This window comes from Lepidochelys olivacea (genome assembly GCF_965140295.1).
Source record: "Lepidochelys olivacea isolate rLepOli2 genome assembly, chromosome: 1".
NCBI classification, from domain to species: Eukaryota; Metazoa; Chordata; order Testudines; family Cheloniidae; genus Lepidochelys; species Lepidochelys olivacea.
The window spans coordinates 116,264,139-116,291,925 of NC_140411.1; the positions used below are offsets into that span (position 1 = coordinate 116,264,139).

At 39.8% G+C, this 27,787-nt stretch overlaps 1 protein-coding gene across 3 annotated transcripts in view; it reads left to right on the top strand.

The window, feature by feature from the left end:
- Nucleotides 1–27,787, top strand: part of UXS1 (UDP-glucuronate decarboxylase 1) — a 244,680-nt gene that overhangs the window by 180,396 nt on the left and 36,497 nt on the right. For 2 of the 3 annotated variants that reach the window (XM_084641852.1, XM_084641850.1), the window contains exons 5-8: nucleotides 2,684–2,744; nucleotides 11,171–11,351; nucleotides 23,517–23,621; nucleotides 25,857–25,916. In XM_084641852.1, the coding sequence (XP_084497978.1) occupies nucleotides 2,684–2,744; nucleotides 11,171–11,351; nucleotides 23,517–23,621; nucleotides 25,857–25,916 (407 nt within the window). The remainder of the gene's footprint in view (nucleotides 1–2,683; nucleotides 2,745–11,170; nucleotides 11,352–23,516; nucleotides 23,622–25,856; nucleotides 25,917–27,787) is intronic. The other variant, XM_084641851.1, reaches the window with a different exon arrangement.

The window sequence follows — 27,787 nt, forward strand, 5'->3', positions numbered from 1 at the left end:
CGACTCGGGCTGTCGGCCTCGGGCTGAAGCTCTTTGCCCATTCTTCTAATTATCCAAATTTCTCATGATCTGATCCGGTCTTGGTCCCAGTTAAATTGGATAAATGGGGTTCCACTGTATTTGTTTAATTTTTAACAGTAGCAGAAGTGTTTCTTTAGTGGGTTTTTTTATCTACCTGACTTGAGCTGCTGTCTGTTCTGTCCTTCGTGGATGGCCTGTGTGATGTGATGGCTTGATCAGTATTAATTTTTTAATAGTGTTACATTTTGGTGCAATGTGTCAAATTGAGATCTATTTCTTTTTGCATCAGAGGCAGTAGGTTATTTAGCCTTTGGTGAAGACACACATGAATGACTTTGCATTTGGAGTATGTGTGCAGTATATTGTTAATGGGTTATATTTCAGATGACATTGTGTGCCTGCCACTGAGGGGGAAAATACGTACATGTACCCCTCCCCACACACCCGATTTTGGCATTATGAAATCACAAGAGATGAGCCTGACTTGCCATTCTTGTGTCTGTGTAGTTACTCACACTCGGTCAAAGCGAGTGTAAAATGCTATCCCCTGGTGAATTTTGATCAGGTAGCATTTTACATTCACTTTGCAAGGACGTAAAGAGCCACACAAGGGCCCTCTGAGTCTGTAGTTGTTAGAGAATTGAGGCTGATGAATAGCGAGCCTTTAAAGCTTATTCTTCGCTACTGGTTTTATGAGTGTTGTGGTGGGTGAAAAGCGCTTATCTTGTACAGTCCAAAGGTAACCCATCCTCATGGTTCTGCGGAGGAGGAAATGAAGGCATTCTTTAATACTTAGCCCTTGAGAAACTTTTATTAATTTATCTGGAGTGAACTTTCAGAGTTCATATAAGTAACTTAAAGCATTATCAGAGTGGCATAGTTATCATAAACAATCGCTAGAAATCAGGAAAATCAGAGTTAAACCTAAAAAGAACCAATTAATTCAAAGCATAAAAATGTCCAGTTAAAGGATCCAGACAACCGGAACTGTGTTCCCTGTAGTGAGGACCTGAGGACAAACATATGGAGACATCCTTGTGGTCAGGGAAGGAATGGATTCCATTTTTTTCCCCACCTTATTTGATCCCCCTGTTTGGATCAAAGAAGTTCTGTTACCTCACCATCAAGGTGTTCTCCAGTGGTATGTGTGTGAGGAGAGTCTGCAACCAACCTCCAGGCATGGGAACATTTGAGGTTTCTGCTGCTGCCTGGTTTCCACACACAGGAAGCTGAAGATAGTATCACAAGCACTCTCAGTATGAAGGGTTGATGATGCCATTCAAGTACACAGCATCTGTGCTCTCCCTCTTGGAGATCCCCATTGAGACAAGGTTGTGGATGAAAGATAGTTGAGGCATGGTGCTTCAGACCCAGGGGCATGGAGGCAATCCAGTGGGATTCTGTTTGTGTATGGATGAAAAAGTAATCTTTCAAGGAGAATTCTTGGCGTATATGCAGTTCCATTCGCTCTACTGATTCATCTCATCCACTAGACTTTTAATCTTTTTAAAGGCAGTTTTCACAAGAGCTAGAGGTGTTGCAGCATGCAAACTAACTGGAGAGGAGGGGTGATGAATATTTGAGTTACTTTTTATGACACTTACTTAAGAATGACCTGAGTTACTGAAATACTGGCAAGACTAAAATGCTGCTTTACTGAATCTCAGCACAACCTTACTCGTTATTCCCATAATACAGCACACAAACAAGTGAAAAAAATCATTGAGGGGTGATAGTTCAGTGTCCGTAATTCTTTATGCTCTTGAGCATCAATTGTACGCTTACTATTTTCAGGCCTAGTAGTTTTGCAGAAAATGAGAATTGCTGGCTAATGTGTTTTATTTTAGTTCTCACACCCCCACCCCAGGAACATCTACCTTTTGTGTATATGGATTAAGGGTGCAAAAAATGGTAACACACACCCCTCCAAAGCAGTGGTAGTCTTCTGAGTCATCCTTAACTCTCACATTATGTAGCTCTGTGAAGGCTATCCTAATTTAAAAACAATTTCCTTGACTTTCTGGTTTTAAATTTTACATAAATTAAATGTAAAAGAAAAGAGTGAGAGGTTGAGGGTGCTGAGTAGTTAACAAAACTCTTTTTTTCGTCTCTCAAGTGGTTTTCAGGAGTTTTGATTTAAAAACAAATTCAAAACCAACCATCTGAAAATACTTGCCACTCAGCAGCAGTTCTGGTTTCAGACTCCTGTGATGTCATCATCAGCACCAGTTCTCCAGCTGTCCATAGGCCCAAACCCTGAAGGTTTTAGTGCAAAATCAAGCAAGAAAAGAAACACTTTTTAAAAAAGAATCTGTGCACCATAAAGCAGAAAATAAGGGGCCACAGATTTTTTTATTTGCAACTGATAATTCAGTCCTCTTTACCTTATTTTTACTAAATGCAGAACAGTTTCTTGTGGCGGCTCAGTTTTTTTTCTTTAGGAGGGTGATAGCAATTTGAAAGCAATGTTGCCACAAAGTTAAAAATCTAAGTAAACACACTTTTTGAGAATTTTCAGTGCCTGATGTTCTCTCCTATGAGATGAAATGTTAATTTTTGTGACAGATTTCACAAAGTAGATACACGAAGGAAAAGTTGTCATCAGTCACCTAAATAAATCTTAATTTAGTTTTTCTTCTTCCTGTTTTGAAATGTTCTGTAGTTTCACCCAGAAGTATCCACCAGTGAAATTTCTATCAGAAAAGGACCGTAAAAGAATTTTGGTAAGTCAGTATTTCATCAGGGCTCATGTTGTGGAAATACGAGGCATTGGTTTAGAATTGTGTAAAACTCAATTAGGGTCACAGGATTAATTAAAAGAAGATTTTTATAATTTTGTTGTGCAGCTTGATACCTCCTACATAGGTTCAGGAGCAACTACTCTAATTCCTTTCACCCTGTGGTGGTGAGGTGCTCAGTGACAGCATGTGGATAATAGCCTTGGGCTCTGGATTGGCGGTGTGACTCATTAATAGGGTTTCTGCTGTCTTGGAACTACATTGGCTGGGCTCTAAGATGTGTTTTTCAGAAGGGTGCTTGTCCATGTTCCCAGCTGCTGGAAATTTTCTGACATTGGGATTCTTCTGAAGAGGGGCAATGGTTTAGAAAGTGCAAAGTGTTGGAAAAACCTGTCCGACTAAGGCTTGGAGAGAGAGTCTAACGTGGGGTCAGATTCCTTGATGCCCTGTGGTCCCTTTTGCACTGCCATAGAGCAGACATGAGACAGACAAAGGAATACGCCAGACCCAAAGAACCTGGGAAATCCTAGAGAGCATAGAAGACATTCCAGGGTGCATCACAGGAAGAAGAGGCCATGTTATGACAGGGCATTCTGATGCTCCAGGGCATCTCTGCTGCTGTCATGGCCCATAGATGCCATTGAAACAAGGTGGAGGTGAGCTCCGTCCTTAGATTCTTCGGTTCCCTGTGGTGGCCCTTGCTGCGGGGCAGGGATGAACTTGCCTGTGGATTCTAAGAAGTTTTAGAACAAACGGATTCTGTATCGTGTGCAAGTACGTGGTCCAAGTTTTTGCCGCTCTGGTAGGGAGCGGAGAGTAGTACAGATCTCTGTGTAGTGCTCTTATGCTTAACTTGTCTAATGTTCATTTTGATCTCAACTCCTTGCCTTTTAGAAAATTCAGTGGAATGAAAACAAGAGGCTTGTTTTCGCTATTAAAAATGAAGTTCCCAGAGCATGGGTAATAGCTTACATATGAACAGAAATTCTTCTGTATTCTTTTTTCAGTATATGCGAAGTTTAATAAAGAAGTGAACAATAGTTAAGAAAAGCCTGTGCAAAGAAAAAGGCCAGTGATCTGAAACCAATACCTTTTGATAGTTATCTGTCTGTAGTTGAGAAAGGTTTGAGGGCTGTATTATCAAGGCCCGCTCTAAAGCTCAGTGACAGTAAATGGAATGGCTACAGTTGACTTTAATCAGCTTTGGATCAGGCTGATAGAAACTGACTTGACTTTGGACAGAATGGCCAAGGCCTGCAGTACTTGTCTTTAGATCTTTGTAATCAAGTCTGCTAACAAGAGTGCATTGCTGATACTGCAGCCTTATTGCAAACATCTCTTCCAACCGTTGTCAGTATTATATTGCAAGCCCAGTGTACTCTGCATGAAACTAGATTTCAGCTTTGCATCAAGATCCTTGGATTCTTGTGCATAATGCAGGAAATTCTGTAGCTGCTTCATTTCAGTTTTTTATAGGAAGTTCTAAAGAATTAGATATAAAAACAAATACAGCCAGTAAAGTAGCATCGGTTTATTTTGACAATAAATTACCTTTATGCTGTACTGTCTCTGCATTTTCAATTCTCGAGTTTTCGGATAATGCATAGCTGCACCATGGAAATCATCAGTGACTCGGATGTAGATGTCATTTGAGGCTTTTGGCCCCTGCAGAAAGCACTAGAGGCAGTTTGAAATTGTGGATAGCATCCTAGCAGGATGGTTCTGCTAAATAATCAGTAGTATAATAGCTAACAATAATGGTCAAAATTTCATCAAGTTTGTGTCCATGCCCCATAGACAAGGAAGGGGAAAGTTAGCAGCTCTCAGAGCTGTTGTTTCAGGTGACTGCAAACTCAGATATCAGTGCACTAGTTTGTGTGGTTTGCATCTTCACAATAGCAAGGGCTGGAAATGTAACTTTTACTTTAAAGCAAAATTTTAATTTCTAGAGAATAGTTCTTTGGCAAGGGGTAAATTCCACAGCACATTCTGAGGCTGCAGAATACATTATATGTATTCTAAATCTTCACAGTATATAAGCAGCACTCATTAAAACCAATAACATTAAAGAAAAAAAAAAAGCACAGGGCCTGATACTGTCTGGTCCTCTTGGCAAATTGTCTGGTCATGGCAAAACTCTCATTAGCTTCAGTGGGAGTGGGCTCAGAATCTTGGAATGTAAGCAGTCATGTAGTATGTTTGTCACTTATAGGTGGGACTGGTAATGCCACTTATTAAGGTTTCCCAACAGTTCCTGTTGGAAAATCCTGTTTTCAGTTACTTATAATGTTCGCCCAAATGGTTAACATTTGGTAAACTTCTCCATGCTTTCTGACTGAAGCTGATTTTTTTTTTTTTTTTTTTAAAGAAAATTTTCACCAAAATGGTTGCCTTTTCTGAGAACAAGGCTAGGAAAAAAGTTTTAAAAAAGTCTGGCAACCTTTTATTTGAGAAGTTATAACGTAACTTTGTGATAGAGACTGAAATTTGGCCTCTATGTCAGGGATGTGCCTTTGGCCATCCCTGTGAAAATCTACTCAAATCTGGCCGAGTTATAAGCCTTTGAAAAATCAGTTTGCATGTACAGATTTAGTAGATTTTAACAGCTACATTTCTTGAAGATTCTGTCCGTGGTGGCCATGCTCCAACCTGTAAATAAGCAGGACTTTTCCTGAAATTGCAGATCTGCGCTGCTGTGGGCTGTGGTGGATCCAGGTCCAGACACTTGAACTGAGAGCAGGGAACCTGTCTCTTCTGTCCTCTTTGTGCTGTCCTGCTGGGCACAGGCAGCATGGAGGAGAAAGTGTCTGATTTGAATGCAATGGGGGCAAAATCCAGACCTGCCGAGGTGCGGGAGGATGGAGTAGCTTGGGAGAAGGAGCCTGGAGAGACAGGTGGTGCTGGATGGGCAAAGAGACTGGGGTTGAGAACCAGTGCGGGCTGGAGAAAGAAAGTGAGGAGGGAAGAGAGACTGATCCGACAAGGAGTCAGGGTGCAGGGGTTGGGGGAGAGAACTGGGACTGGCTGAACGAAGAAACTGGGGCAAGGCGGTGGGGACACTGAGATTAGATGAGGAGCCCAAGAAGGCAGATTGGGACTGGGAGCATGGATGTGGAGGTGACTAGAGGGCATGGAAGGGAAGAGAATGATCAATTGAGAAGATAGGAAGGGGAGGAAACTGGGACTGGCTGGGTAAGGAGACTGGCCAAGGAGGCTGTGAGGGACAGAACATAAAAACGGCCATACTGAGTAAGATGAAAGTCCATCTAGCCATCTTCCAACAGTGGCCAATGCCAGGTGTCCCAGAGGGAATGAACAGAACGGGGCAACCATCTAGTGATCCATCCCCTGTCGCCCTTTCCAGCTTCTGGCAAACAGACTAGGGACACCATCACTGCCCATCCTGGATAATAGCCATTGGTGGATCCTATCCTCCATGAATTTATCTAGTTTTTTTTAAAGCCTGTTATAGGCTTGGCCTTCACAACATCCTCTGGCAAAGAGTTCCACAGGTTGGCTGTGCATTGAGTGAAGAAATACCCAATTTTGTTTGTTTTAAATCTGCTGTCTATTAATAGAAGAGAACTTGGAATCTGGAGGGTTTGGGCAAGGAGACTGGGATGGGAAGCCTGAGAAGTGGAGACTTGGAGACTCTAGGTGAAGAGAATAGGACTGGGGCAAGGAGCTTGTAGGGGTTGGGGAGGAGAATAGGACAGACAGGTTGGAGGGGATTGGGCAGAAGGGTCATTGTTGGGAGAGAATGGGCAGAGAAGAATCTGCCCTCTAGAGCCTGGAATGGCACTCGAGGTCCTGAGTGTCACCGTTCCTCTGCTGTCAGCAAGTATCTGTGGAACCCACTGACAAAGTGTCTCCTCCCCCGATGGTTCTGCTTCACATAGAAGATAACCGCCTACAACTATATCAGGTACTCCATTAGCTCAGGTGGCAGAGAGCTGTGCCGTGGATCTCCAGGTTTCAACCCTGTTGATGAAGGTTGTCTATATGATACCATAGGATGGAATTTGTTTTTCCATTTTGCTTTTTGAAAAACTTAGGAAACCACACGAGGAGTTCTACATTAAAAGAACATTAAGGTTGCAAAGTCAAGCACTCAAAAATTAGAAAATGCCAGAATTAAGGTTGCCCTGTACAAACAGTTTTGCTCCCTGGGGCATATGTAATTGTGATGCCGGCCTTAATTAAATGACCACATACTATTTTTCCCTCAGGGCCTCTTCCTCATTTAGTGCACAGACTGGACACACACAATTAATGGATACTTTTGACCTTAATCTCTGTGCCTTGGTTTCCCATCCGCAAAATGGGGATAATACCAGTGTCTTATCTCACAGAGGTGCTATGAAAATTAATTCACTTCTTTGAAGTGAAAATTGGTGATCAAGAACGTTTGCGCAGCCCTCGGATAGCTATGAGCACCTTAGAAAAGCCTGTGAAGAAAGTAATAATTCTATCTTCAGGGCAGAGTTTGAAGAGTCTACAGTAAATAAGGCATGGAGCCACACATTGAGGAGAAATAATATACTGAATAGCTGAACAAGTGAGTGCAATGCACTCTGCGCACTGAATGAGATGGGGTCCTTTGAAAAAATTAGATAGTCTCATAATCCATTTGCACAGTGAGACTGACATGAGACTGCACAGGCATTTCCCAATTTGTGGGATTTTGCAACCTTAATTTTTATGTAGTTTTTGTGTGTGTTGCTATGTCAAGACAGTTCAAATTGTTGTGCTTGGGCTTTTTAGATGCAGTCTTTAAAAATTGGATAACGGAATAACTAAGAAAAATGGTTGGATGTTTCGTTCAATTCTGAATTAAAGTAGGCAGAATAGTGTCTTTCTCTCTCGCCTGTAGGAGAAATAGCTGAATAGCTTGATTGTGCATGGCAGAAGAAATCACTGAAAGGGAAAGCCAAGTGAAAAACCTGAGCTCTCCAGTCAGTTCTGAGCATTTGTGGAAGTGAATTCCATTATGTAAGTCCAGCTCCTGTGAAAGTCGGGTCTTCTGTGCTCACCAGGCTATCCGTTGTCTGACAGTTTCATTGTGTTGGTAGAATGTAGCGGTCAAGAAGGGACATGGTCCCGGAGGAAAAAGTGTATTTTCAGGCAGCTGAGGTCAATATAGGGATTGCTTTGGGTATCCGAGCCCAAATCTTCAACTAGGCATTGAATTCTTTGGGGAGCAAGTGCAGAAAGAAAAGCAAGGAGGTGAGGTGTTTACAGTGACTATATATGCCCACTGTACTCTGGAGTCTGCTCATGTTCTCAGTTTGACTCCAGAGGCAATTGAAGGTGTGTTAAACCTAAGAAGTTCTTTATGGTTTGGGTCCTGGGTGCTTTAATGACCGCCTTTCTGCTCATACTCTTGCCCATCAGTTGAGCATACTCAAGCTGACAACTCCTAGATGTGTCCATTTAGGACTCGATTTAGTCTCAGTAGAGGGTTCCTCACTGAGTTCATTTCCACTACCACACTGGTCCAATAGAGCCCAAGTCTGTTAAACTCTATTCCTTGCTGCCGGGCCTGTTTGTTTACCCATGCTTTTCCTGAGAAGATGGGTAGGTAGTAGGCTGCTTTCTTTTTTGGAAAATTTCTTAATATGGTTGATGTCAATTTAGGATCAGTACCATGTGCTCTCTAAATCTTACGTGATGTACCTATGAAATTATAAAATGAAAATATAATGTCATTTCGACATGGGATATTAAATGTCTGAAAGGGATATTAGATGCCTGAATCTGACTGAAAGCACCAGATATGACTGCAACGAGAAGGAAATGAACCTGCATGGCAAATATACAAACTTCTAAGTGTTCCAGATAGAGATGAATTATATGCTATTTTTAATGCATTTTAGTAAATGTTGAAGTCATCAACCATTTTATAATACTATTAAAGTAAATTTATTCTACCCAGATGGTGCTAGTGTATCCTCCTCAAGCACTAGGTATTGGGTCTGCAGGTTTGAAGTGACAGTTGTTGATCTGCAACATAATGAATTTGTGGTCTGTTGTGATTTGTAAGCAGCTGTGTTTTGAAATGAAGTGTGTCCACCCTGTCTTTCTGAACTACTGTGATTGCTGGAAGATTATATATAGACAATTTGGGTGCTAAAATCATCCTTTCCTTCCTTTTGATGAAGCCTGAAGTGAATTAAAATTATGTTAAATTAATTCAACAACTGTTTACTTTTCTGGGGAAATATTCAGCTCCTTTTCCAAATAATCTTCATCTAAGCTTTACAGAAGCCATACATTAATCAAGATAATCTAGATTTATCATAACAGCCCTTGGTAACATTTCAAGATGACTGCAAAGTTTAAAAAAAAAATTGGGTTTGTGCCCTATTTTGCTTGCTTACGACGTTAAGAGAGCCTAAACACTTGCCTGTTTTTTCAAAATTTTGTTTTCTCACTGTACCTAAGAAATATCAGCAATTTTGGGTCAAGCCTTCTCTGGATTGTTGCATAGAAGTGGTACCAGGGGTTTCTTGCAGCTTAGTCAAAGGAGGTGAGTTGTGGCTTCTTCCACAGAAACAGATTTTTGTCACACACAGTGCAGAAAGGCAAGACACCTGGTATGTGGTTTAACTAGACTTCATCCTCCTTTTGTTGTTCATTCTACCTGGTGGAGGGTTGCTGTCAGTCCCAATACCATTGCTGGGACCCCACCACCCTCTCCTTGCTGTACCAGACATGAGAAGCCCTAACCCCATTCCCCACCTTCTTGTACAGATACCTTTTCCTAATCTGCTTTCAGTTCCAGCTTATCTGGGAACTGGCTCCCTTATTGAATGATTACCTGCCCCCAGTAGTTGCCAGCAACAGAAGAAAAAAGAAATTTAAATAACTAAAATTTCCTCCTCACTTGTTCAGATTTCACTGTTGTTGTTTTTATTTACTGTGCCATTATATCAGTAATTCTGAATTTCTAATGTGAAGTAAAACAAGTGAGAGAGAATGGGAGGGGAACTTTCAGGCCTTTTATGGAAGAAAATAGGAGTAGAAACAATTTTCCCTTTGTAGGTCACCTGTCAGGCAAATAACACAGGCAAATAGAAAATTATTTTCCCTATCTTTTTTTCTTTTAAATTTGCATGACAGGCTTTTTTTATTCAGTGTTTGGGGGGGGGGGAATGAATATTTTGGCTTTTATTAACAGAAGTAAAAGGATTTCAGTAATCTGTATGATCCTTCTGATGACATTTTATCAAATTGTCACATTATCCAGTAGTTGGATTCATTTCTTGACAATTACAGGAAATTCTTTCACTGTGTAGTTTGCAGGGCACTGGTAATATTGAAGTGCGCTGATGATACAGTGACTGTATAGTTAGATCACCTTGTTAAACCTGATCTTGATCATAAAGTCACATAATAGTACATTTCATATGAGATGTCATACTGAATCAGGTCAATTTATTTTGGTTAACTGTCTTTGGCAGTGGCCAACTTCTGTTTCCTTATACATTCATTAAAACTGCTTGTGAAGCCTAGAGAAAATAACTGCTTCCATAGACATGTCCCTTCGAACACTTCGCACAACGTGGGACTTGAACCTCTTTGTTGAAGCAGTCATACAATTACTGTGTTCAGTGATTCACTGGTCTTTAAGGGTGAGCTGCAAAAGCTAAGGCTTTTTGTACTTTTAAGCACTTTATGGAAAAGGTGTGAAAGTTAACTTCCAAAGGTTTTTTCTTGTTTCTTTACAATAGTTTCAGAGCTTGTCTATACTATTCTTCTGTCATCCATATAGTTACTAGCTAGATTGAAATATAAGCTGAAAACTGAGCAATACAGTGGGAAAGAGATAGAAGACAGTTTGGAGGATTTTTTTTCACACTCACACTTAACAGCCATATGGAAGAAAAGAGATTCAACTCCTTTGAATAAGATGAGAGCACTTAAAATATTTCTTTAAGCCCACCCCTCCCCACCATATCCTCCATCAAAACCAGGAGAAGACCAGGCTTAATTGTAGTAATATCAGGAATGTTGTGTGTTTTTTCTTGTGCATGAAGGGCACAAGCCCAATTTAAAGGGGCAGTGGGGGTGTCAGGCAGGAAAGAAAAAAATTGAATCCTTTAATATTCTCCACAATGGTCTTTGTTCAACATTTTCAGACCACATGAAGTATTTCTCTTGAAATGTTGTGCTACCTAATATTGGGCCTGAAATTTAAAAAAAAAAAAAAAAAAAATTAAAATGGAAATGGAGTTGTGTTCTCCTCCCCCCCTCCCCCGAGTGGTTCTCCTCCCCCTCCCCCCCACCCCTCCGAGTGGTAAGCAAAGTTTTGAAAGCTGCTGAATGTTCTTCTGTCTTCATGTTTGTGGACTTTGTCTGGTGTTTCTGTAAAAAGAAAAAAAAAATTCATACCCACTGTCCTAATGCAGATAACTGGAGGAGCAGGGTTTGTGGGTTCTCATCTTACTGACAAACTAATGATGGATGGCCATGAGGTTACAGTTGTGGACAACTTCTTTACGGGCAGGAAAAGAAATGTGGAACACTGGATTGGTCACGAGAACTTTGAACTGATTAATCATGATGTCGTTGAACCCCTGTATGTTGAAGGTGAGTAGCCTGCTTAAACATTGATATGCTTTGTTTTCTGCACGTAATCACACTTTCCCAGCAGAAATGCATTTAGAAATTGGATTTATATGCAGTTTTGTGGCTTGATCTATGTTGGTGTGGTCCACCCTGCTCTGTCAACCTAGTTGTCATGACCTCTAAGGGGTCGCAGAGAGGTTCAAAGAGGTTGTCATGTTGTGAATGCCCTCTCTCTTCCTGACTAGATGGGAGGTGGATTCCAAAAACATTTATTATCACATAACATGAGAATGACCATACTGAGTCAGACGAAGGGTCCACGTAGCCCAGTAGACTGTCTTCCAACAGTGGCTAGTGCCAGATGCTTCAGAGGGAATGAACAAAACAGAGCAATTATTAAGTGACCCTGTAATCCAGTCCCAGCTCTGGCAGTCACAGGTTTAGGTTCACTCAGAGCATGGGGTTGCATCCCTGACCATCTTGGCTTGTAGCCATTGATAGACATACCCTCTATGAACTTACTTATTTCTTTTTTGAACCCAGTTATATTTTGTTGTACCATGAGTTCATGTTATGGAAATCCCCGGTTCTGGTATATGCACACTTCCTAATCATTTCGTTGCAAGCCCCCTGTGAGGTAGGGACATGATGTCACTGAATTCCCCACCTATCCAAAAAAACCCACTCTTGTTATAAAAAGTGTAAGCAATCTTACACCTAAATTACCATAAGCAGCAGAACATTGTTCTGTATTGTAAACAAACTGATGTTTTAGTTAATTACTGGACATTGCTCAAGATGTATGTGTTATTACAGACTTCCTTTGGAATAAAGCAGCATGTGGTGTGGTGATGAGAACTTTATTTTAGTTACAGTGGCGTTTTTTTCATTTCTTTTATAATTTGAAAATGTGCAGCTATATAATAGTTATATATTTAAAAGAAGAATGGTAGTGGAAGCCTTGTTTGCTCTCCTTTTGCTGTATTTCTAATGGATGGAACTTTGCAGAAAAATGTCTTGTAAATCCATCTCCGTAGAAGTCTTGTGTTGGGCGTCTGACTATATCAAAGCATGTTATGCTAAAATAGTTTTGCAGATGCACACTCATTCTCTGTTCTGACAATGCATTGGTTCAGTTACTTGTTTTACTTCAGCCTGTGCTTCCCCTGAAGGCTAATGGGACTAGGATCTGATTAACTGGATGTGTTTTCTGCAGGTACTAGTAGCTTATACCTCAGCCAGTTCACTCTTGTCAGCTTTCCTTATCTCTTCCCCCAGTATTACCTTCATTTTACTGATTATACTTGGTATATTTACAGGTTTCAGAGTGAAGTGAGCTGTAGCTCACGAAAGCTCATGCTCAAATAAATTGGTTAGTCTCTAAGGTGCCACAAGTACTCCTTTTCTTTTTGGTATATTTACAGAGGCTTAGCAGTTTTGCTAATACTGTGGACAAATTACTAAGCACTAATGAATGGGAATACTGAAAAGTTTCTACTAACTCTCCTATGCTGCGAATAATTACGACATCAGCCAGCAGTTTCATGCATTTTAGTGTGGTATTCAGTGAGCAGTTTACCAGATCTCTTCTGCGTTCCAATCCTATCAATTCAGACAGGCAAAGTAAAGTTTTTAAGAAAAGATTCCACTATTTTGCTTTGATATTATTTATGATACACCTAGGATGTGTTTAGAGGATACATTAAAAATAATCCCTGCCATGAAGAGCTTACAGTCAACATCAGATGTGCCACAGTAAGTGTAAGTAATAAACTAGGTGGTGTGGTGAAGCCCGGAAAGAGAAGTTACTGTTGTAAGGTCTCCTGGTTTTTTGTCTTGGGCACATTTCATCTCTGGGTGGAACCCTAAAAATTAGGATAATTTTGCATAACATTGGGTTTTTAAGAAAGAATTTGAGTGCAGGTTTGGTGAAGAGAAGTATGGGAGGATGATCCATGCATAGGGAGCAGCAGTCATTTATTTGCTGCCTTCCAAGACACTAGACCATTTCTAGAATGTTTAACATGATAGCTTTTCTGTGGTATAGTGATTATTTAATCAGGAGACTTAATTCCTTATCTAGAAAGAAGGATATGTTCTTGATTGCATTTGATTTTGAATTTCGTTCCCAGATATATATCCTCCATGTATGTTTAAATGAGTCTCAGTGAGAATTAGCTTTGCAGAAGCTTCTAGGGGAAGGCTGTGTTGAAGTCCAGCTCTTTGATTCCCAAGAGGTAACCAGCATTTTCTCATAAGTATGAAGCAACACCCAGCTTTTCGGGATGCATCTGTCCTTGACTGATGCAGAGATACTAGCAGATGGCCTAAAAGCACTAGTTTTGTTCTCTGTTCTGTGAACTTCTTGGCTCAGGGTTATCATTTCACACAGGAATTGCCTTCACTTTCAAATTCATTGACTATAACACCAACAGAAGATTTACAGAATTGTAAAGCTTTCATTTAAGGTTTTCTGTCTAAGTGGAAACTAAGGCCAGTTACTTCTTTAATTAAATTAGAACAAATAATTTTGCAAATTATTGAAACAGTCCAGAGAATGATGTCTGGAAATGCACAGTACTCTTACAAAACTGGGAGGGCAAACCTGATTTTATGGTAATTGAGTCACCGCTTTAAAATTTTATAGATGTTTACTCTCTTCAGAATGCTGCTGTCAAGATCCTAATACGGCTGGTATTTAGGAAGAAAAAATGGCAATCCTGCCTGCTCTGCATGGCTAATAAAGACCCCATATATTACTTGTGAGAGGGTGGGTTAGCACCTGTGTCCTTGGGATCTAAACAAAACCATACTAATAGATCTAAATTGTATTGGAAGTGATTGAATGGAATTCCAGTATAAACCTATGTGGGGAGAAAATAACGTGACTTTTTCATAATTGCATTAAGATCTAGTACTGTCTTTGTCAAGACCCCAGACTAATTAGTAATGATTATATATCAGATTCCAATGTAACTATAGAAAGCACTTCAACTTATTTTTTTAAATAAGTTTGACCTATACAAATTGTGCTTATATGATGCAACATTATTACAACAGTAGGTTTAATTTGTGGAATAATGACGCTGAGTCACAGCCAAACTTTGTAAATTGCAGGGTAGGGTCAGGAGATGACCATCATACTCTAGTTTGGATTCTTAAAAACTGGTTAGCATCTGTCAAAGTTCAGGGCTGCTGCTTTCAGACTGCTCCTCCTGTCGCATGTGTGCACACAGGGAGGTAAATGTTTTCTCAGGTAGTTGCTGCATTTGGCTTGTCTACCCCATTGGAAGAAATGGATTGCTTTGAGGGCAGCTGTGAGAACAGCCCCATCACTCTTCCATCTTCCCTAAATAGTACCCTGAGAAGGCTTCAGATGTGCTCCTGAGCAGGACGATGTGCACATGTTTTCTCCCCCTCCTTTCTCTCTATTCCATGCCCAGCAAATACAGCCTCTCGAGCAAGATGGCTGTGGGTAAGGATGACAAAAAAGTGACTTTGAAGTATAAAACCCCCCAAGGTGGGTTGTGTTGGTTTTTTTGTGGTGCACGTGATGGCCATGAGGAAAACTATCATAAAGCAATAGAAACTGAAATAAATGGTGCTCTGCAGTATTTAGATACAGTATGGTGTTTAATACTAGTAAATCTTTGAGCATCCAAGGATTTCAGTGGATTTGCAATATTTATTAAGCCCCACAGAATTCTTGTGAGGCAGATAAATATTATCCCAGTACTACATCAGGGAGTTCAGCATGAATCGGCAGTCCATTAACACATGTGAAATGTGACCCTTCTGTATATAGTCAAGGGCTACCATACAAAAAGCATCCATTACAATCCTCTTCAGCACTTTCCAAACAATGAGTGGATTATACAGTTTTCATTACCACAATCACAAGTGCAGAGTACTCAGTGAACGCTTTGTCATTACAGCAAGCACATAATACTATGGGAGCATGGTTGCACAGTAGGAATTTTGCTAATGGCCTCCAGCATTTCGCTGTACAGTTAGGTGCTTTCAGTAAAACAATACCAGTGGGACATAGTTAAAGTTGTAATCTGTTTTAGTGTGAATATTGTGTCTTGGCTGGATGTGAAATACGATCTATTTGCAGCGTGTGATGAAAGGCAATTCCAGAATGACTCTCAAAGATAAGGAGACTCTCTTCAAAAATCTAATCGGTGTCTGCCTGCACTACATAACATGAAGTAGCTGACGGAGGCAGAGTTCCTGCATGGAGAAGATCCCATCGAAGTTGGTTTGAAACCTTATACCCTGACTAATTAATCATTTATATTCCCAGAGTTATTGGAAGGCGTGCTCTGAGTTAATTACAGATCTGTACAAGTCTTTCAGTCTAGCCATTTTTCATGATTTCAGAATGGGAATATAACTCATGGCAGGTCAATTATTAATTTCACATCTATTTTCTGTAGGCATATATGAAGGGTAGGTTTTTTTTTCATTTAAAAGACATTATCAGCTTAAATTTGGCTCGAAATTAAAACAAGCTTTTTAAAAATAATCAATAAATATGTATCCCTCTCTGAAGTGTACCATAGAAGTGCTTGAATGATGGCATAAGAATTTAGGTAGGTGGGGTTATTGTAGCACTAAGAACCTGAAAGTGGAGAACGCTAGGGGAAAAATAAACAGCATAAATAGGGTATAGTAACAAGTACATGGCTTTTCAGTTTTTTCACTTTACTATATATATTGTTAATAGCATAGGTAAATGCATTTATTTGCAATGTACTTTTAAAATATTGACTCAAATGGAATTTAAACATGTTCTTAAAGTTAATAATGTTCTTAAGTGCTTTGCACGATCAAGGCTTAGGTTGACTGACCCTTTTACATAAGGATGTTAATTCTTTAAGCTGGTGTCTTCAGTAGCTGAGAATTGTTATCTTTTTGCAGAAGTTTGAGCAGTTAACTTCATGAATGAGAAATACCAAATAAATTTGTAGTGCATGTTTATTCCTTTCCTTAGATATTTTCCTAGAACAGGCTGTACCAAATACAACTGACGTGCCATTGTGCTGGTATAAGATCTGTTGAATGCTCTGGAATTTCTCAGGCCAGTTTGTCAAATACAGCAGAGTTATCAATGCTTCAGTAGTTGCATCCTTATTCAGTTTTATCCCATTGTTTTCCCCCCATCTTCCAAATAATTATTTTATTCTGCTTAATAGGGAGCAGGCAGTACAATAGGACAAAAGCAGTCTTTGTTCTGTTTGTACATTGCCTAGCGCGATGGGCTCCTCGGTACTACTGCAGTAGAAATATTTCTTAATCTCTCAGTTCTAGGAACTGTCATTCCGTCTTGCTTTATAGGTCACAGGTACAATAAATTCTGTGTTTTGAGAAGTTCTTGCTCCTGAGGCACTGTGGATCAACTCTAAGGATCTTGCTGTGAAAATGTTATGGGGATAGCCTCATTCCTAGTGAGTTTTGGCCCAGGTCTGATTCAGGGCAGGTAGCAATCTTCTGCTCTGGAGAATCTAGTAGTGGAATAGTGATTGGTGCAAGCCAGGCATCAAGATGAGACCAGTGTGGATAACGTCGCACTTTGTGTTCAGATGATGCATGGCTCTAATTGGTGATGTCAGTCTTATTTTATTAAACACACACACAAAAAAGCACTAAAGTGAAAAAATTTTCATGTTATGGGTTGGTATTGGTAGGGCTTTACCAACTGTATAAGTGATTCTGCTGAAACGTAAAAGGTTTTGATTTCAGTATAGTATTAAACTTGAATGAAAAAATAACTTGTAGTTTGCGGTTTTACCACCTCACGCTATACAAACTGCACCTGCACCCAATCTAACCTGGGGCTTCCCCTGTCTGAGCGATTTCTGTAGTAGACCAGCAGTGGGAGAACTGCTAAAATTCTCAGTATAGATGCTGCCTTATGGGGAATCCCATCTACCTAAGATGCAAGGAGTTTCTGTGTTTTTGCTTAATATTTGTTGGCTGTAATTTATATAAAAATGTTTATTGTATTTGTAATGTTGAGATGTGTTGAAGGCAGGACCAGAAGACACAAGCCATTGGTTATTGCAGATAAATTGTTAGACTCTCCCAACTCTGCCTTTTTTTGGAAGGCACTCGGATACCATAGTGATAAGTGCGGGAAAAGTGGATAGCATTTAATTACCAAAGACTTCTATCATCCAAGGAAGGTTTTTCTAAGTCACAACATCTAGTTGACCTACATCCCAAGTAGAGAGGTTGATTATGTTCATTCAGCATTAAAGACATAACTGAAGACTAAATAATATATGGGCATTTGGTTTTAATGTTCCTCACTTGTTCATGTTTTAATTAAAATCTAGAATACTAGGCTTTTCAATACGTAATTGTTAAAAATTGGCACAACTGAAGTTTCACTCTAGTTATTGTTCTTCTGTGAAGATCAAAGACAAAAGCTATTCCTGATGCTGGGCACTTGTTTTAAAGGGACATTGATTTTTTTTTTTTAAGTTGACAAACTTTCTTCTGGAATTTTTTTACCTGCTATTGTTGCAAATGACACTTAAGATCACAATGACTGAAAAAGATTTGTTTGTTCACATTGTGCCTTTGACAGCACTTTGTTTAGTCAGTTTCACTGTTTGCTCTGTTTAATCAGTTCCACTGTTCTTTGTGTGGGTCTTTAACACTGCAGCAGGAGGAGAGGCAAATGAAAGTATTTAATCATTAAAACTACTAACTTGACAAGGGCATATAGGCACCTGTAGCTACCTCAAACTTCTTCTGACTTACTTTTTAAATTGACCAACTTCCAGGTTGAGAAGGTGGCCTTTTAAGAATCAGATTTGAACTACTATTTCCTTTTTGTTTTCAAAGATGTTACAGAACTTCACACTTTTTGTGGCCTGTTGGGCTTTGGGGGTATTTTGGCTGTTCTTAAACAAAGGTGTTGTCTAAACACACAAGTTGCACCGTTTCAACTACAGCTGTTTAAAAAAACCAAACAAACAAAAAAACTTACTTAAATTGATTATACCTGGCTTGTATTGATTTGAAAAATGATTTTGGTTAATCAGGTGTAACTTTTGTGTGAAGTCTAAGTTTGCATTAAATTTAGCTGCTATTTTTAAAATCAGCTTGACAGGTTTATAACTTGTTGATCATTTATCCTTATTTCATTCTTCAAAAGACTCTCCTGTATGCATGTGAAGAAACCTTGGACATCTGAAATGACATGCCCTTTCAGTTTTCATAATGTTTGTTTAATAATCACCATAAATTACCAAAATTAATTTCCCAAAGTAATCCATAGATAGTAAACATGTAAACTCTAGCCTAAGCCCTTTTCCCAAAGTTGACTGCCTAGATTTCCTGCCTTATGACCAATCTGTCCCTAGTTTCTTCTGGCTGGTGGTCCACTTCCATCTTTCATGTTCAGGGTACCCAGGCAGGTTCCCACACCTGCTAAGAGTGAGTCAGTGGCAAACACCTGCCATTCATTTGGATAGCTCTTTCACTGTTGTTCTTTTATCGCTCTTACTTGGATACTTCCGTGATTGCATATACATGAGCATACACACTTTAATGTTGCATCTGCTTATGGTACCACAATTACCAGCTTCGCTTGGTATATTGCGTCGTTGACCTGCAGTGTCAAGCTTGTCATATAAGAGCATGACAAATGCAGAGTGTTTGCTGCATTTGTAATATGTACTCCTGTGACTGTAGTCTAGGTCCAGCTTGCAGTCATGGAAAACGAGCATCTGAGGGAAAGGATAGAAACATGTTTAAATACAGAAGTGCTTGAAAGAAGGAAAGTGGAGCTAGAGAGGCAGTCTTACTTGTCTTACGATGCTGAGATTGCAGGCCTGTTGGGTCTCTTGCATTACAATATGTGGGTGGCATCCACAAATTGCTTTTGCCCTTTCCCTTCCAAAATGGTTCAGTTGTCTTCATCTTTAAGTGTTTTGGAGCGGGGGAGAGAGCCTGATAAGCTAGCTGCTTTCCCATCCATCTGTCCCATGGCAAATACCCCATCACCCTCCTACCTGCTAGCCGTGGCCCTGCTAAGTCTTTTGCATAATATTGTCAGTGTCCATCTGCAAAAGAAGCAGTACTGTACATTGTACCCAGGTGCTGAAACATTCCCTCTTCTCTGGCAAGTTAAGCAGTTGATAGGACAAACCATTCAGGGCTGTGTTTCTTCTTCCAGTACACATTTTCCTGTGGTGCTGCAGCAGCTAACAACTGGAGAAAAAGAATCCGAGAAGAAGGGATTAAAAAATGGAGGAGATGTAGCTTTCACAGATCCATCTCCGTGTGTGCGTCTGTTGCACTTGTTTTCTATCTGGAATGAGATTGAGTAATTGAAAGGAGTTTTTTTGATTCTTGCATATGGTTACTTTTCTTGTTAGCATTTATATCACAGTTATGGATAAGTATCTGCTCAAATATATCTTCATTCACTCATGCCAAGGAAGGAATGTTCACTCTTAGTGGTCCACTGTTCTGAACATCAGTGTGCCATTATAATGTTAAACTTGTACTAGCTGTTACGTATAGGAAATTCCAGCGAGGTCTTTTCAGAAACATACATATTGGTCATCCAACATAATATCATTAAGTAGTAGCAACATTTATCTGGATGACAAAAATGCCTTCAAAAATGTCATTGTGGCAGATAATTCACTAAAATATCACAAAATATTCTTATAATGAAATGACAAAACCAGCCTCTGGGTTGTAAGGAATGAGGGGAGTTTATGTGTCTAAAGTCCTGATAATAGGGGTCTTGCAAATCCTCTTAAAATTTGTGTCCTGTCTGCCACAAAAAAAAAAATCAGCAAAATCATTGTGATTTAGTTAAATTTGGCTTAAAATAATTATGCATCATTTTTAACAGTGTTTTAAAGTAGTAAGTGAAACTTAAACCTTATACCTGTTTTCCCTCTGAATTTTTTCCTGCACCATGGAAATGCACTAACTTGTTGCAGGGTTGTTTTTGGAATTGATTTGTGTGTTAGAAATAAAAGAATGTACATTTCCCTTAATATTTTGTATATGTGATTAATAAACAATTTATAGTACAGTAGCTCCCAGAGGAACTTATCAGAACATCCTTTTGTGCTGCTGTCATGGAAAAAATAAAAGTATCCAATTTCTAGAGGGCTTGTGGTCTTAAGAAGAGCTCTGTGTAGTTCGAAAGCAGGTCTCTCTCACCAACAGAAGTTGGTCTAATAAAAGATACTGCCTCACTCACCTTGTCCCCCATTTTGACATTGTCTCTCTCAACCTCAGCTAGCAGATTTTATATGCTGGCCGTTTAGTTTGTAAGCTGTTTGACATCAGTCATGCAGTGGTAGAACAAGATTAGCTATGCAACTTATACTCTTTAAACTGGTAGCTATATTTAAATGAGACCTTTTATCCATTCATATGGCAGTAAAATGGCTAATTCTATACTAGAATGGTTGGGCTTGAGTTGGTTATTTGACATAACTGCCATACCAAGTCATACCAATGGTCCACCTAGTCTAGTAGCCTGTCTTCCAGCAGTGGCCAGTGCCTGATGCTTCAGAGGGAATGAACAGAGCAAGACAATTATTGACTGATCCATCCCTTGTTGTTCAGCACCAGCTTTTAGCAATCAGAGGTTTAGGGACATGCAAAGCATAGGATTGCATCCCCGACCATCTTGGCTAATAGCCATTGATGGACCTATCTTCCATGAACGTACCTATTTTTTTTTTTAACACAGTTCTACTTTTGGCCTTCACAACATCCCCTGGCAATGTGTCCCACAGGTTGACTGTGTTGTGTGAAGAAGTACTTTCTTATGTTTGTTTCAAAACTGCTGCCTATTAATTTCACTGAGTGAACCCTGGTTCTTGTGAAACATTGCCTATGGTCAGACTTCCAATGTGAGGTGCCTGTGAGGCACAGCAGTACTATGGATTGAAAAGGGGTTGTGAACTGGCTCAAAGTTTGCATCTTTGCCTTTTTGAAGGGAAGGGGTAATGAAATGGGTGTGCGCCATCTTTTGTTGTTTATGACGTATGAAGAATGCCCAGAAAGGTGTGTTCTGCTTTTTTTATTAATTTAATTGAGAATCAGTGTTTGTCTTCCCTATTTTTGCTTGAAGATTCAATGGAGAACTAAGTCAGTGATGACAGGTTTCAGAGTAGCAGCTTTGTTGGTCTATATTCACAAAAAGAAAAGGAGTACTTGAGGCACCTTAGAGACTAACAAATTTATTTGAGCATAAGCTTTCGTGAGCTACAGGTTAAACCTGAATGAGCAGGGAGTGAGATTTATTCACTGTGCAAAGAGTACATTTTGTTTTGAAGTGGTATTTTTTGCTATCATCTGTCTAGTATAAACACCTGAACAAACAGTTTAAAGAAGAGCCCTGTAGTTAGAGCTTTAACATCCTTAACCTTCAGGTAAAGATTGAGAGTTTTACATCATAGCATCACACCACTAGATCATCAGCAAAACAGGGACCGGATTGGATCCTTCTGATATTTTAAGGTTTAAAAACAAGCAGGCTTTTAAAAAATTAAGCTTTGCTTTACACCTCATGAAGAAGCAAAAAAGACATGGCACTCTTTGTTTTATCCCTTCATAAATAACTTTTAAGTGTTTTCTTAGGTATCTGTGTAAGAGATCTGTTTTTTCATCCAAATTGAACTCTTCCCGTTTAATTTTTGGCATCTTCTGGTACACACAGTCTCTCTTTTTAAACGAGAAAAGGATACAGGGTGCTCTGGACATACTGTGGTGAGAGACCAGAGAAAACTCTTTCTGCTCTCTACGTACTCTTCATTACTGTGCTACATTATGAATAGCTTGTGCACCTGATTTCGTTGAATCATTCTCGTTGGGTTTCATAGGCATCTTCAGTTAAGGCTCAACATTCTTTGTTTTATTGCTAACAAACCATTTTTTCCATCAGCTCCAGTCTTCAAACTCCTGTTTCACTCAGTGAAACCTGTAACCTTACTAGGCAACATCTTGTCTTAAGAAATCACCCAAAGTATCCTTGTTCCATTTCAGTAGGAAAATCACTTACCTTTATTAAAAAGCAGTCTGTGTTGGTCCCTTGAATGGTCACGTATGACAGATTTTGCTGTATTGCACAACTAGTTATAGGTTTCCTTCAATTCCTTTGACTTGTGCTTCTATTATACTTCCTCTGCTGAGCTGGCTAGTCTCTTACAATTTCTGAAATGAACAGGTACCGACTTCTCTGATACAGAAAGATTCCAATACCCATCCAAAAAAAGTATGAATATGTACAGGCTGTGTGGAATCCAGCTGCATCACTTTCACTCTTCACTATTCAGTACCTTGGTCATATAGCCTATCAGGGCACTAACAGGAAACCTAAGATGAGCAGAAGCATGCATGATTGCATCTGTTTATCTAATCTGTGTAAGTCTCTTGACCCACCTTACCAGAAACAACTAACACTACATGTTTTGGAAATGGAGTTTATAAAGGATTGTACTGTCCCAGGTGAAGTGGACTTCCTAGGTACAATAAGGAAGATTAACGTAATTTTGACCCTAATGAAGCAAAGGCAAACATTGACAGTTTTCTCACAGTGTGGTTATCAGAATAGAAACATGATGTTAATGACTATTGATGCACCACTATGAAATTTAAACTGTTTACAAGTCGAAACAGGTTTTTTTTCTTCTATTCTAACCAGTAAAACCAAAGGCTCCTCCTAGTATCTGAAAGTTGAGCTACTATTTTTGCTTGTTATATCATCAAAAACAGTCTGAAACTGTAAGTTATCTTGAAAACTTGATGGCATAAGAGGCAGAATAAAGAACAGCTTGCTCTTCTGCAGCTGTTGTGCATTGGCTGTACTGTGCTGGCAGAAGTAAAATGTTTTACTTGTAGGCTATGCATTCTGCAAACACACTGGGAGCATCTATATATCTGTGTTAACAAGTGCTAACAGTGTTGCTATGATTCAAAATCTTAATCTGTTTAATTCTAAATTTATTTTGCTGTGTTTTTACTATGGATTTGCATGTATGATCTCTGGAGAGAACAATGTATTTGAAGTTAGGAGACAGATACGGAAGGTGAAGAGTTTGATCATAAGGCATTTGTTGCAGTGGTAGCTTCCTGCAGCCCTGCTGCTTTTTCATTTAGTTTATTATACTGGGATTTTTTTTCTCCATTATCTCACAGTGGACCAGATCTATCATCTAGCATCTCCTGCTTCTCCTCCAAATTACATGTATAATCCTATCAAGACATTAAAGACCAACACTATTGGGACATTAAACATGTTGGGTGAGTTGAAAACTTTTTTTTTTCCCCTAACTTCATTCATTTTGCTTGAAATACACAGAACTGCTAACAACTGTTGCGCTCACAATTGTGTTCCACTTAAACTTTAAGGCCCACCAAGGTACTTAAGCAGAGGCTTAATGATAAGCACATGAGTAGTTCCATTAAAGTGGATTATGAAAAATCAGAGGGACTATTTGCATTTTTATAGTGACGCACATGTTTAAGTACCTGGCTGAATCTGGAGCACAGCCATCTGTACTGTCATTGTGTCTATTGTGCCATGTGAGACTGAATTCATTAGCCCAGTTTGTTTACTAGCAAGCTAGCAAGAAGGTTCAAATTGCTGTTACGCTAAAATTTTAAATTCAGTATTTAATGAGTGTTAAATCTGCAAACCGAACTCTCGTTAGTATTGAAAGAAAGTGGTTTTAGGGTAAAAAAGGTATGCTTTTCCGCCCTTCATTCTCTGTCTCAGAATAACTCCTATATATCTTTGTTCATGTTGGATTAAAAACAGAATTGGAAAGGAAGAGCTAATATTTTCCTAACGTAAACACACATACTGACAGCTATTCTAGGACCAAGAAAGAGTCTTGCTTGTCCGGCACAAGAGAAGGAAGAGTTCAGCGATGGACGGGAGGCAGGGGGAATGAGTCAAAAATCGAAGAAAAATATTCATTTTCCTTGAAAGCCCCATTTTCTTCTAGGATGTTTACCTCTTCATGTGAACATTTCAGTATTTCAGCTGAGGCCAGCTACAAACAGCATAGGAGCCATCTTGAGCATAGGAGCCAACCAGAGTACAAGGATTTCCATATTCATGTCCCAGTTATTGAGTAATATCTATGAAGCAATTATGCAAATCAGGCACACAACCAGAGTGCAACTTGGGGGGAAAGTCTGCTGTCGTGTCTCAATGACTGTGGAGCATCCCTGTGTTCAGAGTGACAGCTGACTCCATTTCAGTATAATGAGTGTTTGTGTGTAGAATTGCAATAGCTCCATAGTATTGGTACTTCCCATTGTGGTGGTCTCTCCCCCAGCCAATTCTGAGAGTCCTATGCTGCTGCTGAGGTTCAATACAGTGTCAAGGACAAATTCTCAGCTATATTAATTTGTATTTAGTGCAGTTAAGAGTCAGGCAGCAAAGTGGCTTCAAGCCTCTTTTGTTATCCCTTTACATTCTAGTCTCGATCCAGTTGTCACTGCTTTAGCTTGCACTGGTTGCCAGTGACCCCTGGGATTTTTTGAAGTAGTGGGTGTTTGCTGAGACATGGGGATCCTCTGGCCCCACTTCTTTTCCCCAACCAGGAAATGCTGCACTGGGCACAGTTCAGGGAAGACGATGACTTAAAAGCTATTGTTGCAGTTCTGTGCCATCAAATTGTCCCCCTAGCCAGGGGAGAAATTTCTATCACTAGCTCGGCCATCTTGAGGGTCAGGGTGCCAGCAGAGCAGTGCAAAGCCTCCCGCCTCCCTTATGCTGGGCAGAATCAGGCCCACTGCATTAAGTTTCAGGAGGAGCTACAAAGGTCTAATGAACTTGCATGGGGAATATAACACACTTTTCTCCTAAACCACATAGCTCCACTTAGCTCCCACCCAGGTTCCTATTGATGTTTCTAGCCCTTTTGGTTTACAGGATATCAGACCGTAAAACAGTAGCTATTCCTTCAGTCTAGCAGTATTTTTTTGGCCCCAATCCCAGACTTAATATAGCAAAATTTTAATAGGAGAGTGGTTACCCATTAGAACAATGTACCGAGGGCTGTGGTGGATTCTCCATCACTGACCGTTTTTAAATCAAGACTGGTTGTTGTCCTAAAAGATATTCTTTAGTTCAAACAGGAATTAATTAATTAATGGCCTTGTGTTATGCAGGAGGTCAGACTAGATGATCACGATTGTCCCTTCTGACCTTGTGATCTATGGGAAAAAGTCCTGCACTTTAGTTCAGTGTAACTTTCAATCCATGAAATAAGTGTACGTAAGATTTGACAATTAGCCAGGTGCGCAATGTGAGTAGCTGCAGAAAAGCTCAGTCGTGTTCCTTCCAGCTTGAAGGTGGGTACTGGAGACTTGGAAGAAGAGAGGCTAGATCTGAAAGAAACTGATTAGGGAAGCCCTGAATTCTCGTCTTTCTTAGACAAAGTCGGGTCTAAATAAAGCAATAAACTTAACTGAAAGTCTTTTGTATTTACTAAAATTCACTGTTTACTTTTTCTCAATGTTTAGGATTAGCAAAACGTGTTGGAGCACGGCTTCTGCTGGCCTCCACCTCCGAAGTCTATGGAGGTAAGACATGAGCATAGATGGAGTATCTATAGTGTGACTAATCAAGAAAGATTTATAATAACTTCTGTGGATGGGGCATGGCAGCATCAAGTATTTGTGTAGTTGTCATACTTGGACTTGTTAGAGCTTTCATCTTAATGTTTAAAATGTAGCTGGTAATCTTTACTTTAAGGCCCTTTTACACTGCCAGAGTGGAATACAGCAGACCAAGTGTAAATGAAAATCAGGCCCTAAGTGCTGTGTGTAAGAGTTGACCTATAAGAGAATGTCAGCATTCTTTGTAATAAAGGGGTCTTAGTGGCAGTTTCTAAATGTTGAACTCTTTGACTCCAGAGGCCATAGTGGGAATAAATTGGAGGAAAACAGGCAGCAGGTTTGATTCTTGTTCCCCAGACTGTTTGGAATCTGGATTATTATGATGATTAAGCAGCAACAGTGGTGTGTCCAGTGCTGAACAAGCCACAGGCCCTGCCCTAAAAGGGCATACAAAGGTCTGTCTACCTTGGAGAATGACCTACTGACAACATCACTATCAACAATGAGCCCCTGGCTACTTCCTGCCTTCCCCTCTTTAAATCTTGTTGAGAATTATTTAACGAGTGCAGATGCAGCAAAATGCTCTTTGGTAACATCAGGGACCATGATTGGCCTTGTTGGTGCTAGATAACCTTTCTAAAAATTTCCATGTGTTGTGAACACCACTTCTACTCCACGAGTACTAGCATTAATGGAACATTAGTGTAGCTGGGTTACCAGTTAGTACAGGCATTTTCAACACTGAGCTGATCTAACTAACACAGCAAGCAGCAGGATGTTGCTAATAGCTGAGCTCTCTAAAGACCTTTTCATTAAAAAGTTCCTAACTTCTCCCCTCTTCCTCTAGACAAAAAGAATGAGATGTGCTCTTTTTATTCCCCTCATGTTTACTTTTTGGATGAAATAACTTTAGGCAGCAGCTGCACCACAAATATAACAAGCCAGAACTCCTCCAACGACGAGGCAGTCACTGCAAATGGCATGACTGTGTCTCATCCCACATTCCTGCCTCCCTATTTCTGTTATGCCAGGGTCAGTTCCTACAGCGGGAAAGCACTGGGCCAGGAGACACTTCCTAACTGAACAGGAAACCATATTATCTCTTCCGGAAGATGGAACATTGCTACAGGCAGACCAAGCATACCAGTTCTGGAGCAGCATCTCTCCCCAGCAACCTGATTGCTGCAGGGGACAACTTAAAGAAACACAGATTGTCAGACTTCGTTATGTATAAAATCCAGTCAGGCAAAGGGCTTTACCGCCTTCATATAGTAGGTTTAACTAAATGGAAAAGTTATTATTTTTGAGTTCTTGGCAGGATAAACCCCTTGAAAATGCCCTTTAGCTGTTTCCACTTCCTACAGTGGTTCTCAAACTGTTCTCCAGGGTGCTTCCAGGTGATTGGCAGAGTTGCTTCTGTCAGAGTATTGAAGCATCTGCATGAATTAAAGCTGCACTGTAACTTGAACACAGTCCAGGACAACCTTAGGGTTTCCACAGGCTTTTCTGATCAACTAAAATATCTGATATCTTTTCACTGTCACATGTTTCATTTGGCATGAATTTAACCATGACAAAATCTGACAACAGCTTAAAAATTAGAGTGGCAGGAAACATACAGAACTAAAACTCAGTGGCCTAGAAAAAGTAGAGCAGTGGGGCAGCAGAATAACGATAAGAATGTGGTAATATATGCAACTTTAAACCCAGGGAGGAGAAAAACACAGCACAGATAAAATGGGTGTTGTAATAAAAACAACTGTATCATGTCTATTTTATCCTGTCCTAATTATAATTTTTCTTTATGAAATCGAGCTCTATTGTTGAAGCAGGGA